Here is a 17,112-nt window from a genome sequence, read left to right as displayed (position 1 = left end):
AAGACTTCTGAAACCTGCAACCACCCACAAAGGCATTATTTAATACAAAAGCTTTTTGCTCTTTCTCCTAATAATGCCACAGAGGGAATTACTGAGACTGTGAGTGCCAGTTAATGAGAAGAGAAAAGGGGTGGACCACTCTGGGGAATGCAAGCTATTCTCCACTTCTACTGCGCAGCCAAAGCTATTTAACCAAAGGAAATTTAGAACTGGACAGTTTAGGAAGGACGATGAGAAAGAAACAGTTTTTCTTGCCTTCGCTCCCATGCAGAGCCCCGTGACCACCCCTTGTTTTGCATTTGGCGCCCATGGCTCTGTGCTAGACATCACCCAAAAGCGGCTGTTCCTAGCCAGATTCTCCTGGAAGGCTTACAAGCAGGCCGCGGCCTTTCTTTGTTCTGAGTTCTCGACATTTTTGAGCTACACTGCTCCTGAACAAGGAGGATCCATTTGCCTAGCATAGCTAATAATCCCTGATACAGCTCGGACTATTTACCAATCGCTCCCAGCCTGTACTCATTGGACCCCACCGCCAGTGCATGGAGATTTTAGTTTTAGATCCCAGATTGAATAAGTGACCACCCCAAGTTCTGTACACTACGTGAGGACATGCAGTTTGGACAAATCCTCTCCTTTTGCCTATCCCTTCAGTGGACAGAGAGGAAACCGAAATGCTTTGGAATCCCTTCGCTGTTTCCCACTAAGCGGGTGATTTACCTGGATTATGAGCATCTTTAGAAAGGCCTGGTGTATTAAGGCGCACAAAAGGGTTGGGTGGGAGAAGGGATTGCAGCGGAATCAACGGTTATATAAAGAGCTTAAGATCAAGTTATTTGTTCCTGTTGCATGCCGAACAGCTGGATCGTCCAAATCTTCTGTAGGATGACAGGAGCACTAAACAAAGGGCTTGGGGGCCATCCCCAGATGTTACCCAAGATGGTCCCATGACCAAGAGGTGGGGCCGGATGCCACTAACATTTGTGCATGCCTGCTGTGCTTGGACTCCCCTGACCTTGGACTCAGAGGCCTCTGAAGAACAGGCACACATTTTTATGTGTGTCGCTCCAAATGTCCCAGTGAGGACCAGCATATGCCCCCACTAGCTTTTCTTCCAGTCTCCAGGATCCGTTGTATCATTTTGGTGCAATTTGTACTCTTTAGCATAAGGCAGGGAGCGGAGCACCAGCATTGCAACTCACGAACCTTCCAGTGTTGCACAAGCTCTAGCAGCAGCTAAAAGCCGGGGGGGGGGGGAGGGAGAGGAGACTCTGCTCCCTTGGCCTGCTCATCTCTGTGACATCACAAGAGTCCAACTCTGGCTTGAGGTTTCAGCTTTGAAATCTCAGGGGATGAGACACAATTGACCTGGCAGCCACACTGGCTACAGGATTCTTGGAATCATAGTCCAAACAAGATAACCGATCCTGGTTTTTTATTTTTAGTTAATCAGGAAAAACTTATAAGTCTATTAAATAGCAAGCTAACTAGGTGTGGGCTGGATAGCTCAAGTGTCAGGTGGACACACAATTGGCTACAGAATTGTACTCAGGGTGATGATTAATGGGTCCTTCTCTAACTGGGAGGAGGTGACAAGTGGGCTCAGTCCTGGGCCTGGTGCTCTTCAATATTTTTATTAATGACTTGGATGAGAGATGATACCAAATTGGGCGGAATAGTTAATACCCTAGAAGACAGAAACAAAATTCAAAATGACCTTGATAGGATGGAGCACTGGGCCGAAGGCAACAGAATGAAATTCAACAGGGATAAGTGCAAAGTCCTGCACCTTGGAAAAAAGAAACCAATTACACAGTTACAAGATGGGGGGGGGGAAGTATGAGCAAGAAGGATCTTGGAATTGTCATAGATCACAAGCTGAATATGAGCCAACAGTGTGATGCGGCTACAAAAAAAGGCCAATGCTATTTTAGGCTGCATTAATAGAAGTACTGTAGCGTTTCCAAATCCCGCAATGTGCTAGTCCCCCTATATTCAGCACTGGTTAGGCCTCACTTTGAGTCTTGTTGTGTCCAGTTCTGGACACCACCCTTCAAGAAGGATGCTAACAAATTGGAAGAAGTTCAGAGGAGGGCGACAAGGAGGATCAGGGGGCTGGAAACCAAGCCCTAGGAGGAAAGACTGAAAGAACTGGGCATATTTAGCTTTGAGAAAGATCAGGCACTTCTTTTATCTCCTCTACAAGCTCATTGCACCAATCCTACTGCACTTCTCCTTACCTCCATGTCCTTACTTTTGGTGGCATTTTACTAAGAAGATTTGGCCAGAGTTTGGCTGAAAAGATCCTTTTCCGTATTATATATAAAAAAGTAGACTCCTCCATCCGGTGGCCATATTTTGCTGGTGGATTCTGGGAGCTGTTGTCCCAAAAGAAGATGATCACAAATCTCTATTTGGCAAATAGCATTCCCCAGAGTGCAGGTCATGGAATAATAGGCTTGAGCGACAGGAAGCCAGATATAGGCTGAATATCAGGGAAAAACTTCCTAACTGTTAGAGGAGTATGACAATGGAACCCATCACCTTGGGAAGTGCTGAGTGTTCCAAAGCTGGAGATATTCGAGAGAAAATTGAACCACCCTCTGTCCGATCTGCTTTGATTGGGATTCCTGCCTCGAGCAAGGGGTTGGACTCAATGGCTTTATAAGCCCCTTCCAACTCCATGATTCGATGATTCTATATTTCTTCTGTCCACTTTAAGAAGGAGGGGGGGATCAGTGGCTCTACCAACACAAATCACACACTATGCACTGAGTAATTAGAGATCAAGGACGACAACAATTGTACTATTATGCTCCAAAGGATGATGTCAAGAGCTGGGGTACTAGGAAAGCAATAGATATAATACTTTCCCCTGTGTTTCCAGTTTTAAAAAAAACATGATAATGAATATGTTTTTTCAGGCTACGTCTGAAATATTGATCCCCACCCTCTGCTCTGGAAGGTATAGGCTTACTGGCTGTGAATCGCTGGTGTAGAATGGTATGAATGAGGTAGGGCAGAAAAAGAAATAAAAGTTAAGTGCATATATAATGGGGTTATTATTACCCTTGGCTAGATCTATTGTCAAAAATCTCGTCTTTCCACTTTATTCGTTTTCACTGCTCCTTTGTTGGGTTACGGATCCGTCCCACGGTGCACAATGACTCTATTTATGAGGATGGTTTGCTTGACAAAAAAAAGAAAAGGACAAATAAAATAAAAGTGAATGACCTCTAAACCGGCAGGGTTGCATTCTTTGCTGGGGGAGGAAGTGAGCCTAAAATTTTAGAACCAAGTGCTGAAAAGAGAGGCAATGGAGGTGTTTAGGAACTGCACACGTCTGGGTGACTAAACCGGCCGGATCCAAGGCAGTCCACACTGCAACCTTGTTATTCTCCCTCCAGGCTTCCCCCAAAAGGCTTGCGCATGGTTGCTATAGTGAGAAGACACAGGAATCTGAGAGACGCTGCTGCCATCCCGTGGGCAAGTCATAGGAGGTCTGCAGTTCTGATAACAGGAAGCGGGTTTTAGATGGGACAGACCACAGCTGGGTTGAGCAACCCCATTATAACCTTGAAACAGCAGAGCTGGAAAGGGGCCTGGTGGGTCATCCAGTCCAGCCCTTGTCAAGGAAGCACAGTGGGGGGGGGGTTTGAACTCCCAGCCACTGGCTCCACAGCCGGAGACCTAAACCCCTGAGCTCATGTGAAAATTGTGTCGATGAAGATTGTCACATCCCAGGGTGATGGCTGAAGCCTCTGGGAATTTGTTGCTTCCCATCAAGGCGAACCGGCTCAGCTCGAAGGAGCTGGTGTGTTGTTCTGCCCATGTGCAATCTTGTCACATCCTAAACTAAGTGCAAGGGAAGAGAAACAGGGTGAGAGACGCTGAACCGTTCCTGCCAGTTGGAACAAGGCAGGGAGCACCAAGTCCAGGACTCATGAGCCTTCTTGGGGGTGTAAGTCCTGGTGGCAGCAGTGCGGAGCCTGGGGCAAAACTGACATTGTGCTGGTGGTGAGCACAACGCCAGCAAAATGTCCTCCCCCCCCCCAGGTTGCGGCTCCACGGGTAAACAGTATGGGATTTGCTGCGGAAGCAGGGTTTTTAAAAAAATGAATTATTGAGCTCTGTTGTTTTAAATGTATTTTAGTATTGATTTTATTTACCGTTTTTAATACAATGCCTGTTGATTTCTTTTAAAATATTTGTATACTTACCACATCAGGGCACAGTGGTTAAAACTGCTGTACTGCAGCCAAAACCGTGCTCACGACCAGGGGGTTCAATCCCAGGTTGCCCGGCTGAAGGTTCACTCAGCCTTCCATCCTTCCAAGGTCCGTAAAATGAGTGCCCAGTTTACTGGGGGGGGGGGGGGGGTGGCGGCAATGTATAGCCTGCATAATTAACTTGTAAACTGTCCAGAGAGTGCTTTAAGTGCTATGGGGAGGTATATAAGCAGTATGCTTTGCACTTTTGCTTCTTAGCTTTTTAATGATGTAAGCCACCTTGGGTCTTTTTTAGAGGAGAAAGGCAGGATCAAAAGCTTTTAAACAAACAAGCAAGCAAGGTGGTGCAAAAGCCAATTTGAATCAGCCTGGCCCTTTTTGGCTTCCAAGGCAGAGTTTTCCCCCTGGTGCTGGGGGCTTCTCCTTTTCTCAAGCTGGAGCGATTTGAACAGTGTTTTTCTTGCTTGATCCGTTCTTTCATTCTCCCAAAGAACAGGGACATGCCTGTGGGTGGTACCCTGGTGATGTTCTAAACTGGGCGTGATGTTTTAGACAGTGGGATTATACAGCCTCAAAGTCTTTCTCCCCAGTTGCCCCAACATGTGTTTTTAAATTTAAAACAAATGAGCAAATTTAGCACTATATCGCTGCACTGATATATTAGTTTAGCACTAGGACTTTTTTTAAAAGTTGGAAAACTGCCCCTTTTCCCTAGCACTGTGCAATGTTTTAAGCCGCCCACTGGTTTTACAATTACCCATAAAAGGAAAAGCAGAGATTGGCCAGGGGTTGAATTTAAAAAAAGGGAGACGTGATGTGGATCAAGCTACGTCAGATTAAGGGACTCTCGTAAGGTGAACCATGGCATGGAAGCAATTCATGGTCGTTGTAGGATTGCCTAATCTGAATAGGAGCCTAACATAGGCTGCAAATCAAATTGCAACAAAGCTGAATCATTCCAATCCAGGTTGCTCATATACTCACTGCCTTGCCTCCCTGACCTTACAAGGCTCCGCTCCTATCCCATCGTAAGGTTCACTCAGCCTTCCATCCTTCTGAGATCGGTAAAATGAGTGCCCACTGGGATCCTGGGGGGATAGCGGCAATGTGTAATCTGTAGTTTTGGCCCTGAACCGCATGGAATGGAGTTTTGCTGACACGTTACACAAGGGGCCCGTGCCTGTATTCTAATGTGCTTCCTCTGCTTTCGGAGGCTTGCCTTATGAGGGCAGGAAGCAGGAGATGAAGGGGTTGCCCGTCTCATGCTGCCAATCCCTTAACTTGGTTCAGGAAAGGCTGTCGGCCTGAGACACAAGCCCATACCTGCCGACCCACCTCTCGTGATTTCTGTTACAGTTTCAAATCAAGTTTGCAAGGAAAGCTAGTGAATAAATAATAGACAATACATCTGCATGCATCCTTTTGACACCATGCTGAGATTCCACTGTGGCTTCGTTCCTTCCTTCCAGAAGGGGAAAGCACAAGTAGTGTCGGTCCATTTGACCCAGTATGATCAGCACAGACCGGCTGCAGCTCCTCACCTGGGACTTTTCCTGTCTGGAAAGGCCAGGAATGGAACTTGAGAGCACTGGCACGCCAAAAGCTGGCCTCTGCCATTGATCTGGGGTCCCCTCAATACAGCAGTAGGACCCAGGACCACTCTTATCCTTAGGCAGAGTGAAATACAAAAAAATAATTTAAAGAAGATTTGGAGAAGACACAGTGGTAACATGGGAGCAAATCCAGGGGCTGTTTCGTCATTTCCAAGTTCTTACGTGTCCCTTCCAGTATGGAGGAAGGACTTTGTGTCCCTGTAAGTGGCCTTTCACCAACACTGCCTCCATCCACACCAGCTGACCCTGGTGACAGGATCACTGGGGAGGGCCTGTTTTATCAGATGTTTCATTCGGAGGTTCAAGTGCCAACCGGACAAATGAAAAAAAGAAATCTCTAGCACAGGCTGAATTCTCAAACAGGAAAATGTGGATTTAGCAATATTGGCCCTGGCTGTTGGCTATCCCAGTGCCAGTCAAATACCACCCCATTCAATTGGGATTATTTAAAAGTTTGGCCCTCTTTGGAGTCCAAAATGGTATTTTATCTCTGTTTCTTCCCTGACTTGCAGAGGTATGCTCAAGGTCTTCTTTTTCTTTAATTTTTTTAAAGAAATCTGTCTTTTTTTACTGAAAGGCATCCAATACGTCCCGAGGTGGGTAGATTCTTAACTTCATGTTGCTACTTTGGGCTTCTCAGCCAAGTTTACGGAACATGTTAAATTGGGGGAGATAGAAATTGGGAGCTGGCAGAATGCTGATTCGGTATTCTAGTTATCTCTATCCCCCCCACCCCCGGACGCCACACATTAGATGACATCTGATGTTCTGCTAATTTAGGAGGTGAGCATAGATTTAGTCTTGGAGAGGCATCCCGAAAACCCACTGAAATTGGCTTACCTAAGTGACTCATTGGGATGCCAGGATAAGGAAGCGAAAGAAACCTCGGGGCGTGCATGTCACAGCTGCAAACATTGAAAAACCAAGAGAGGAGAGAAAGTATAGCTGACTTCTAAGAGTTCAACACAAAGAGGAAGGTGGGGGTGAATGTCCTATTTTTTTTTTTATAATGAGGGAATGAGGCGCTGATGCATGCATGTATCTCTCTGAATTAAACAGCAGCTCTCATTTCAGTGTACAACCCAGCTTTGGAAGGAAGCGGACAGTTAGGTTAACAACGAAACACAGAAGGCAGCAATCAGACATTATTAGAAAAGAATGACACCACAATGGGGCTCCTTGTGAGAGAGCTGATTTCAAAGCATACCTGGGTTAGAATTCTGTAAATGCTGCCCTTTGATAACCTGTGCTTCAGGGGCCGTGTATCTGTGCCCTGGTCCCAGATATTAGGGGAGCATCTCAGAGACCCAGCCACTTGCGTCTCTGAGATGCCCATGCCATTGATTCCACCCACCGATAGTTGCGCCACCACTTCTGCAGCATCTGCCACCGACATGCAGCTTCCTCCCACCTGGGAGAAACCCAAAGGGGCCCCAGAGGTGGTCAGAGCAGAAACTTCACTCGCACGACGAAAAAGGAATTGGAGTTGAAATCGAAGCTGCTCTTGTGGACTGGGGGCTGACGCAGTGTGCGGACACTGATGCCAGGGAATGGTTCAAGCCTTTTCTCCCCACCCACTCCGAATTCTCATGACCCAAAAGGCTTTCCTTTTAATTAAGGATATTGGGCTTTAACTATTATTGCCTGTCATTTGTAGCTAAGTTAGCTGTTTTGATTCTTCCAAAACAGGGTGGAGCTGATCACATTGATTTACTTAAGGCATTGGGGTTCTCTCTTCCTCGGCCTGATGTAGCAGATATTATATTGCTTATGAGCATGTGGCCTTACAGTGGTAGGAGAAGGAAAGACGGGCTTTTCTGCCAGCTTCCAAAATTCATAAAAAGCTTAGGAGACTGCTGGCATTTGGGAGATGGCAGCTGACTCTGACTTCAGGTTGTGTGACAAAAGAATTACCACTACAGCCTTGAGCTGTATAAATATGTAGATAACTCTTCCACAATAGATTTGGGTTTTCTTAAAATTTTGTACAGTACGAGTGTTTCCCCCCCCCCCCCGTCAAATACACGTGGAATCTCTACATCTGTGAATTTGCAAACCTGGAATGAAATGTCTTTACTATGCTGAAGAATAGAGTGAAATGGTTTCCTTTAGATTATTTCTTATTTAGGTTTATTTGACCATCTTCTGTTGAAAAGTACTGTGACCATACTATCCACAATATTGAGCGGAGTCAAACATAACAATCTTGGCTTTATTAGCCGTGGTTATAAAACTGTGAACAAGTGCCTGCTTATTCTCTTCCCTGGCACACAGACTTTAAAAAGGAGGTCCTATTTCTGAAACAGAGCACTTTGGCTTGCATCAGGTTTAAAACACTGGCTTAATATCCTAGTTAGTAAAGCAACAGACCTGTGTTCTTCATTTCAAATATGAGAAACTCTGATTTGAATAACCATTTTTCTACAGGAGAAGAGCAAAACACATGGGCTTATGGGTCATCTCCCGCTTAATAAAACATGGTTTAGAAAGCATTACATCCGAATCATCCCATTTTCAGGACATTTATGCCCTGCACTTAAATCTGTATTTTCTTAGGAAGGCCGCTCTGAGTTGATATGTTTTTTAGGCACTGACAGTCATTGACCACAAATTAAACAGAACAGCGAGGATAATAAAAAGGAAGGACGTTAAGGCAATATAAAAACTCTCTCCTGGCATAACTTTTAACCGGAATAGCTTCCATCCTTCCTCATTGACACGCTGTCGAATCTTCATAAGACACCACGAACACAGGACGATCAGGCTTGTGAGAAATATGCCTGCAAAGGGAAAAAGAAAAGATTTTAAAAACCTTGTCATGACGAAATCTCTCCTAAAGGATTGTGGAAATGGGAAAGATACCAACATCCAAGCACCCAACGACTCCAAGGGACACAGGAAGATGCTGAGGGACAGGCTTGTTGACGGAGGGAAAACTGGACCCGAGCACAGCTGATGAACCAGAGGCTCTGCGAGCATCACATTCCTGAGACAGCTCTCTCATCATCCTGCACCAGAAACGGCAGCGCCTCGGTCCAGATGTGGAGAGAGAAAGCATGACACTTGCTTGCCAAAGGAAGGCGTCAAATTCCACAAAGTGGGCATGCCAACATGAGCAGAATACTTGGAATCATCTTGAGGAGAGACCATAGAATCACAGAGTTGGAAGAGACCACAGGGGCCATCGAGTCCAAAATCCCCCCCCCCCCGCCATGCAGGAACATCCATCAAAGCGCTCCCGACAGATGGCCATCCGGCTTCTGCTGAAAAACCTTCAAAGAAGGAGACTCCACCACCCTTCGAGGCAGCCTCTTCCACTGCCGGACAGCTCTGACTGTCAGGAAGTTCTTCCTGAGATTCAGGTGGAATCTCTTTTTCCTGTAGTTTGAAACCATTGCTTCGTGTCCTACTGTCTGGAGCAGTGGAAAACAAACCTGTCCATTCCTCGACATGACATCCCTTCAAATATTTAAACATGGCTGTGATGTCCCCTCTCAACCTTCTTTTTGTAAGGCTAAACATTCCCAACTCCTTAATCCGCTCCTCATAGGACATGGCTTCCAGACCTTTGACCATTTTGGTCTCCCTCCTCTGGACACGTTCCAGGTTGTCAACATCCTTCTTGAATTGAACTGGACACAATACCCCAGGTGAGGTCTGACCAAAGCAGAATAGAGTGGAACTATCACTCCCCTTGATCTGGACACTATACTCCTATTGATGCAACCAAGAATTGCATTGGCTTTCTTGCAGCTGCATCACACTGCTGACTCGTGTTCAGTTTGTGGTCTACCAAGACTCCTAGGTCCCTTTCATAGGCACTGTTGTCTAGCCAGGTGTCTTCCATCCTATATCTGTGCAGTTCATTTTTTCTGCCTAGCTGCAGGACCTGACATTTGTCCCTGTTGGAATTCATTTTGTTAGTTTTGGCCCTGGACGCTAATTTGTCAAGGTCATTTTGAATTTTAATCCTGTCCTCTGGGGAATTAGCAACCCCTCTCAATTTGATACCATCTACAAATTTAATCAGCATACTCTCTATTCCTTCATCCAAGTCATTGATAAAGATGCTGAATAGCACAGGGCCCAGAAGAGAACCCTGGGGCACCCCACGAGTCACCTCTCTCCAGGATGAAGAGAAGCCATTGGTGAGCACCCTTTGAGTTCGGTCAGTCAACCAATTACAAATCCACCGAACAGAAGCACTGTCTAGCCCACATTTTACTAGCTTCCTTGCAAGAATATCCCAGGGAACTTTGTCAAAGGCCTTACTGAAATCAAGATACGCGACATCCACAGCGTTCCCTTCATCTGATGAGGAAGATGGTGGGATGTTAGGCCAGAATGCAAAGCTGGGGTGTTTTTCTTTTAAGGTTATGTATTTCTCAGCCAGTGATGCAGCTTCAAAGAAGCAATCGGGCTCAGATTGCATGGGAGGGTTTAGTTAAGAAAACATTATCCCCATAGTGAGTTCTCCACTCCTTATGTTTTCTCTGGGGTCCTCAAAGACCTGCTGCCAGCTTTCCCGGATTTCAGACATCTGAACCCTGAGTGAACACTGCTTGTTCTCTTAGAAAATCCTGGCCCTGATGACCAGCACCAAGGCCTGGCATGACCAGGCATAATGCCCACGTCTGGCTTGAGATACTTTCCCATTTCTCAGTGGGAGCAAAATGGAGGACAAGAGAAATCACATCCTTTTGGCTCCCCTAACTGGAAAATTGGAAAGTGTACATTGTTTGCAAATAGGATGGTTCCATTCTGAAGTTCTGGCTAAACAATGGTTGTGGAGCAGTTCGTGATGGCCTGCCTTCAATGTATTGTTTTGCCTTTTGAGAATGAGCATGTTTCATATATGCGAGGATGATAATGATTGATCACGAGGATGAGAAGAAGAAGGGGAAGGAAAAGAAGAAGAGGGTGATGCTGTAGGCGTTGAGTCGATCTATTTAATCTGGGTACATATTGACCATGTCCTATGCTGAAGCAAGCGTGCGAGCGAAAGGTGGGCAAATCCAACATTACCTGACAGAATGTGTAGGAAAGTGACAACGGCCGACTGGTACTGCCCTAGCTTCTTCACTTCCACGAATCCCAGGAGAAAAGCTAGAAAGCCAGACGACAGGCTCAAGAGGCAAACTGTGATCATCACTGGCTCAATTACCTCTTCTTCGCTAAAGAAATAATATTTCCCTATCAGGGCAAAAAGGAAACAAGACGGATAGGCGGCATTATTGGAATTTCTGTTAAATGATCTTTATATTTTTATCTCATTGTAAAGGCAGTTCATGTTGAGCGGGTCTAGGATTTCTCCCCAATGTCTTAGGAAGTGTAGCTTGGTGAGAAATGTAAGAAGCTACCTTAGAGCAAGAGAAGACTACCCAAAGTGGCAGTGATCTGCCCTGGGCTCATTCTTGATCTGTTCGCTCCAGCATCTAGGGAGAATTCCTGGTTTACTTCAGGGAAAAGCGATAGACGGTCAAGCCAATGGTGGCATGCTTGACTTAAGGTCCAAGTCCTGCTGACATCATCTGCCACAGTTCTCCAACTTCCCGGATCCTTCTGAGCACAAGTGTAACTCTCAAAGTCACCCAGGGAGAAATTGATTATCCTAACAACAATATTTTGTAAGTTATCCCTGTTGTTATGGACAGTTTGGTAAAGAAACTTAGTCTGGAATGGACACTTAAAAACCCTATGCTTTTTTTAAAATTGCTTCTCTTGGAGTGAGATACGATGAGTTGCTTAACTTTCTGAATAATTATTTATTTGTGTATTACATTTATATGCCAACCATCTAGTGGAAAGCCATGACAAGAAGTGCTTCTGTATGATGCTGGGGGGGGGGGGAATCTAGAAAATCTTGACCTTATGCTGTTTGGGACACACATTGTCCCTCTCTTTCTGTCATCAACCAGTCTCAGATTTCTCCAGAAACTATAATAAGAAGTGCCTCCATTTCAGAATTCACCAGTACACCATTTGGTGGTATAGACGTGAAAGGGTGAAACGGCCTGGCGCAGTGACAGATGGATTATTAGTATACCACAAAACTGTCTGTTTTGACCACCAGCAGCTTTCCAAGTTCTCAAGCAGAAGCTCTACTAGCATCTGGGACCCAATACTCTTTCAGTTCAAGATGCCAGAGACATTTAGCAGCTTTCTAAAAAAAAGATGGAGCAGTTCCCCAGAAGTGGTGTCTGCCTACCTGGGGTTAATAAGCCAAAAAGAGGAAATGGCTTCAGCCAAAACTTTCAAAGATTGGTCAAAGACATGTTGCTTCATCTTGACCAGAATATCACCTATCCAAAGTAGAGGGCAAAATCATTCTTGACCTGAGATTGGTGTATTGCTTAGAAAATGGTGCAAGGAGTGGAACGTCCACATGAAAGCAATGTATGTTATCTTTGGCAGTAGACCTTTGGGATGAGTCCATTTGTAACAAGAGTAGACCCACTGAATCAATACATAAATGTCGGTGTGCCAAAGTTTCCATGGTCACGTGGCCAGCGCGACTAGACACGGAACGCCATTACTTTCCCGCCGAGATGGTATCTATTTATCTACTCGCATTTAGATGCTTTTGAATGGCTAGGTTGGCAGGAGCTGGGACAAGAGACGGGCGCTCACTCCACCGCGTGGATTCAATCTTACGACAGCTGGTCTTCTGACCTTGCAGTGCAGAGGCTTCTGCTGTTTAACCCGCAGCGCCACCACGTCCTTCCGTATTTACCCACCTTTCCCTAGCCCAGCTCTTTGGAATGCTTGTGGCATCTATCCTAGCTTTATAACCCAACCGCAACCACTGAAGGTTCCACCCATCACACTTCGTGGAAATTCATCATGGAAATATGAGATTTTCTTACGCAAGTCTGTGGCGTTGGGATTCCATGGTTCATAAATGGACACGTCGTAGGGTATGCCAAAGCTGGAGGTCACCAAGACGTTTGGGCGATGATAGAAGGGTTGCACCGCTATGATCCATTTGAGCAAAGAAATGGCCACGCAGAGGCACCCCATGCTCAGACACTGCATCAGAGTCGCCAGGAGAGCATAAACAGTGGACAAGGACAGATCTCCCAACTGCTGGTGGACGGTGCGGCCCCCTCCTTCAAGCACTCTGTTCAGAATCTGCATAGAGGCCAGTCCTCTCTGTCCAGGATCTGGTAAGCCAGGCTTGAGGGTCTGTCGTGAAGAAAAAAGGATTGGATCAAACCCGGTCACCTGTATGGTTCTGAACCACTTGCTTGTCTGTTAGGTGGTTCTTACAGTGGGCTGCGCTTGTTTCCCTAAGCAGTTGCCCTGTTTCCCTGAAAATAAGCCCTAACCCGAAAATAAGCCCTGGAAGGACAGATCCTGAGGCCTCAATACTTTGGCCATCTCATGAGAAGACTCCCTGGAAAAGACCCTGATGTTGGGAAAGTGTGACGTTACTGGGGGGATTCTGGGAATTGCAGTTCAAAATGCCACCTTTCCAAGCATTACCAATAAGCAAATACTGTACTCAAGAGTGAATGAGTGCATTCACATGTGATTTTTGTCATGCTTTTTGCATATGTGTACTTTTGTTGTTTTTCACTGGCCCTTTTTCTAAAAAACGACAAATAAAGCGGGTTTAGAGTCCGCTTTGTGGTTTCTGGGATTCCCCTTTAGATTTTTTTACTTCCTCGATGGGATCCCCGAGGTGGGGGCTCGAGCCCTGAAATTCAGAGTCCGGGCCTTGTGTTTTCACTCACCCAGAATGCTTGGCCTCGTTCCCAGGCCTGCAGTGAGGGGAGGAATAAACATCCTCGGAGAGCGGAAGCACCCGGAGGACTTGAGAGGCTAGGATTGTGGACTACAGCGCCCAGAATCCCCCAGTTCAGCGCTATCCGGCCAGGGGATTCTGGGCTCTGTAATCCATTCTGGGCCTAACCTCACAGCATTGTCAAGCCTGCTGAGGGCCCGGCCTGGCTGGAGGCCTCTGTTGGGCCTTCACTTTCCATTGGCTTCGGCCTTTCCTTTTAAGCTTAGGTCGGCCATCATCCACATCCATCAGGCTTCCTCCATAATCCACCCAAGCAGCCCCCTTCTTCCTTCCCATGCTGAGGCCTAAGGCCCAGGCTTTCCCGATGGCTGCCCTCCGAGTGACTTCCCAGTCAGGCCCCAGGGTTTTCCAGGCCGGGTTCCGACGGTGTTTCTTGAGCGCCCCCTGCTGGCAGAAATCATATCCTTCCGCCTTGATCCTGCTTTACCCCGGGGGCCATTAAGCCACCTGGCTCATTGGGCCTACTCACAGCCATGGTGGGTCAGCCACATTCCTGCCAGGCTGTGCGAGTGCGAGTGGGCGGAAGCTATAGCAGCCATAGAACCTCTGTGAGGTTCTATCGGCGTCTCTTGTTGTTCTGCGCTCCCTGGTCTCTTCCAACTTAGGGCGACTCCGTGAATCAATGATCTCCAAAAGTTCCTGTCCTCAACAAGTCTTGCATACTCAAAACTGTGGCTTCCGTCTTGCAGTCATTCCATTTCTTCTTTAGTTTTCCTCTTTTTCTGCTGCCTTCCGTTTCATCCAGCATCCGTCTTTTCCATTGGGTCTTGCTTTTCATGATGCACCAAAAGTATGATAGCCTGAATTGTTATTATTGCTTCTACACACAATTCAGGTTTGGGTTGATTCTGTACCCCTTTGTTTGTCCTTCTGGCAGCCCATGGTATCCAGAAAACTCTATTCCAAGACAACATTTGAAATGAATTGATCTTGGGTCCCCAGCAATACCATTTGATGCTTGATCATCTTTCCCAGTTCGTTCATAGCTGTGCATCCATGTCCCCTTCTTCTTCTGATTTCTTGCCTGCAGTCTCAACCAACATTCATCAACCATTTTTGATTTGTTCACTATTAAAATGAAAATTATGTAATTCTCCTCTTGTCATGAATTTTGCCTTCTTAATCTCCAACTGTAATTCTGCCTTTGCAGTTTTTGAAATTTAATCTCCATCAGTGATCTTTTAATTCACGGTAGGCCTCCTTCAGTCTCGAGAGACGATGGTCACGTGCTCTGAATAGAGGTCTTGGAACAGCGTCTCGCATGGCTGTGAAAGTCAATTCGAGAGTGACTATAACCCTTCCATCCTGAAGACAAGATCTTTTCAAGCTACTGCTATTACACAGTTATGTGCCTGCCATAAGGTCACCTCTGACGTACGGTGAACCTATGAATGAGAGTCCTCCAAAATGCCCTAAAATGAACACACCTCCTCAATTTTGCAATCTCAAGATCCTGGTTCCTTTAGGGAGTGAATCCATTTTGTATTTATTCTTCTTCTTTTCCTGTCGCAACAAAGGAGCAATGTGGAATTGGCATTCTAACCAAGAACCTTACCAGATAAGACAGCAGTTCTGTAACTAAAAGCAATGCATCTTTAAGAGGAAAAGACCATTTCTTTTATTCTTACACAAGCTTGCTTCGATCCACATTTGACAAATGAGTCCACTTTCATTTTGTAATTTGCAAATAGTGAGATAGCATGGCTTTGTTTCCCCGTGTGACCACTCAGGCTTGTTAACACTGGAAGATCTGTATGTATGTCTGGAGAAGCAACATAAGAAAAAAAAATACACTTTTTTTGAACAGGTGACCTGACCCAGACTCATTACGTCCGATATCTGAACAAGAAAAAGCAGCATTCTAGCAGTCTCATGAAAACTTCCATATAGATGTTTTTACCCTAAAGTTGCTGCCTTCCAGTTTTTCCTATAATGAATTATATACAGATAGGAGGATGAGGGTGGATGTAAGCTTGGTCAACCTGGACAATTAATGTGGAGAAGACTTAATTTTGAGGAACAACATGTTGGAAACCTTATGGTGAAAATACACGTCAAACTATGCATTGCTGCCACTAGTACCATCAAAATCTTAGGCTGATTGTTGTTGACCTCCATGTGCAGACCAACAGGTAAAGAAAAATATCGAGTGAACAGATCAATCCTACGATGACAAAATATGGCAACACATTACAGTATTCTATTTAGTTCTCCTATCTAGATTTTTAGATGCTCCACTGCAAGCCATCATAATATCCCAGGCCATGAAGCATTGTGTCAAAAGGACGGAAGATCCATGCTAAATCAGATTGAAGGCCTACTTTGGCAGGGGGCCATTTCAGTGGATCCAGGGGCCACTTCTGTTCTCCCCAGGACATCGACAGCCTGAACCCCACCTGTCTGACCCCTTTATCCATGCTACACTCTCGTGCTTAATCCCAGATTAACAAAGTGTTGAAAGAAATACTGTAAAAGATAAAAGATCTGTTCTGAATGTCCTGCTATTTATTGCCAGCAGATAACTCTAGGCTCTGGCGTTACGAAACAGGAAAATGTTGCTCTGTCCACTTTCTCTTTGCCAGGCATATTTTTAAGCACATCTTTCTTGTCCCTTCTTACCTGCCCTTTTACTAAGCTTGTTGTTGTTTAGTTGTTAAGTTGTGTCTGACTCTTCATGACCCATGGACCGGAGCATGCTAGGCCCTCTTGTCTTCCACGGCCTCCCGGAGTTTGGTCAAATTCAAGTTGGTCGCTTTGGTGACCCTGTCCAAGCATCTCATCCTCTGTCATCCCTTTCTCCTCTTGCCTTCACACTTTCCCAACATTAGTGTATTTTCCAGGGAGTCTTCTCTTCTCATGAGATGGCCAAAGTCTTGGAGCCTCAGCTTCAGGATCTGTCCTTCCAGGGAGCGCTCAGGGTTGATTTCCTTCAAAATGGATAGGTTTGTTCTCCTTCCAGTCCAGGGGACTCTCAAGAGTCTCCTCCAGCACCACAATTCAAAAGCATGAATTCTTCAGCCGTCAGCCTTCTTTATGGTTTACTAAGCTAAACAGCCCCAAACACTATAATATTTGTTCAGAGGAAGGTTGTCCTTCTGAACTGTCTTGAAAGGTCACCTTGTACCTAAGCACCCCCCTCCCCCCGATAAAGATGCCCCCTGCTCCTGCAAAACTTGAGAGGTTGCTCCAAACCTGCCGATTCCTCCTTACAAGGTACTGGTGATACCATTTTGGCTATCTAAGCAGCAATAAGATCTGAGTATCAAAAACAAGAGGGGCTGCAGACTGCATGTAGAGGAATCACTCTTGAATGTTCTCCATCATAAACTAAGCTACCTGTGCAAAGAAAGACAGCATGACAGGCAGCAGGTGAGTTATAGCTTTAGAGACCTTAATGTATTATTTGGTACTTCCTTTGGAGTTATATATGGGAAGGCACTCCAAAATTCCTCCATATATAGCCTGC

At 45.7% G+C, this 17,112-nt stretch overlaps 1 protein-coding gene across 1 annotated transcript; it reads right to left on the bottom strand.

Annotated features, from left to right (window-relative positions):
- Positions 1 to 5,954: 5,954 nt before the first annotated feature.
- On the bottom strand, positions 5,955 to 16,994 carry LOC110090919 (uncharacterized). The gene is made up of 4 exons (XM_078394451.1): positions 14,116 to 16,994; positions 12,706 to 13,024; positions 10,865 to 11,032; positions 5,955 to 8,619 (listed from the first exon to the last, which is right to left on the bottom strand). Exons 1-4 carry the CDS (start codon positions 14,119 to 14,121, stop codon positions 8,423 to 8,425), a joined length of 690 nt encoding a protein of 229 aa, XP_078250577.1. The 5' UTR covers positions 14,122 to 16,994; the 3' UTR covers positions 5,955 to 8,422.
- Positions 16,995 to 17,112: the final 118 nt, after the last annotated feature.

The sequence above is a fragment of the Pogona vitticeps genome, chromosome 5 (assembly GCF_051106095.1).
Source record: "Pogona vitticeps strain Pit_001003342236 chromosome 5, PviZW2.1, whole genome shotgun sequence".
Lineage (NCBI taxonomy): Eukaryota > Metazoa > Chordata > Lepidosauria > Squamata > Agamidae > Pogona > Pogona vitticeps.
Note: the sequence above shows the minus strand (reverse complement) of the source record. Positions and strands in the feature narration are given on the sequence as shown.

What these genes read in the sequence shown, in the direction of transcription:
- LOC110090919 (XM_078394451.1), bottom strand. An exon ending in TCCCAACGCCACAGACTTGC is followed by an intron (nt 11,033 to 12,705) that starts GTAAGAAAATCT and finishes TTGCCCTGATAG; the next exon opens with GGAAATATTATTTCTTTAGC. An exon ending in TTTCCTACACATTCTGTCAG is followed by an intron (nt 8,620 to 10,864) that starts GTAATGTTGGAT and finishes TTCCCTTTGCAG; the next exon opens with GCATATTTCTCACAAGCCTG.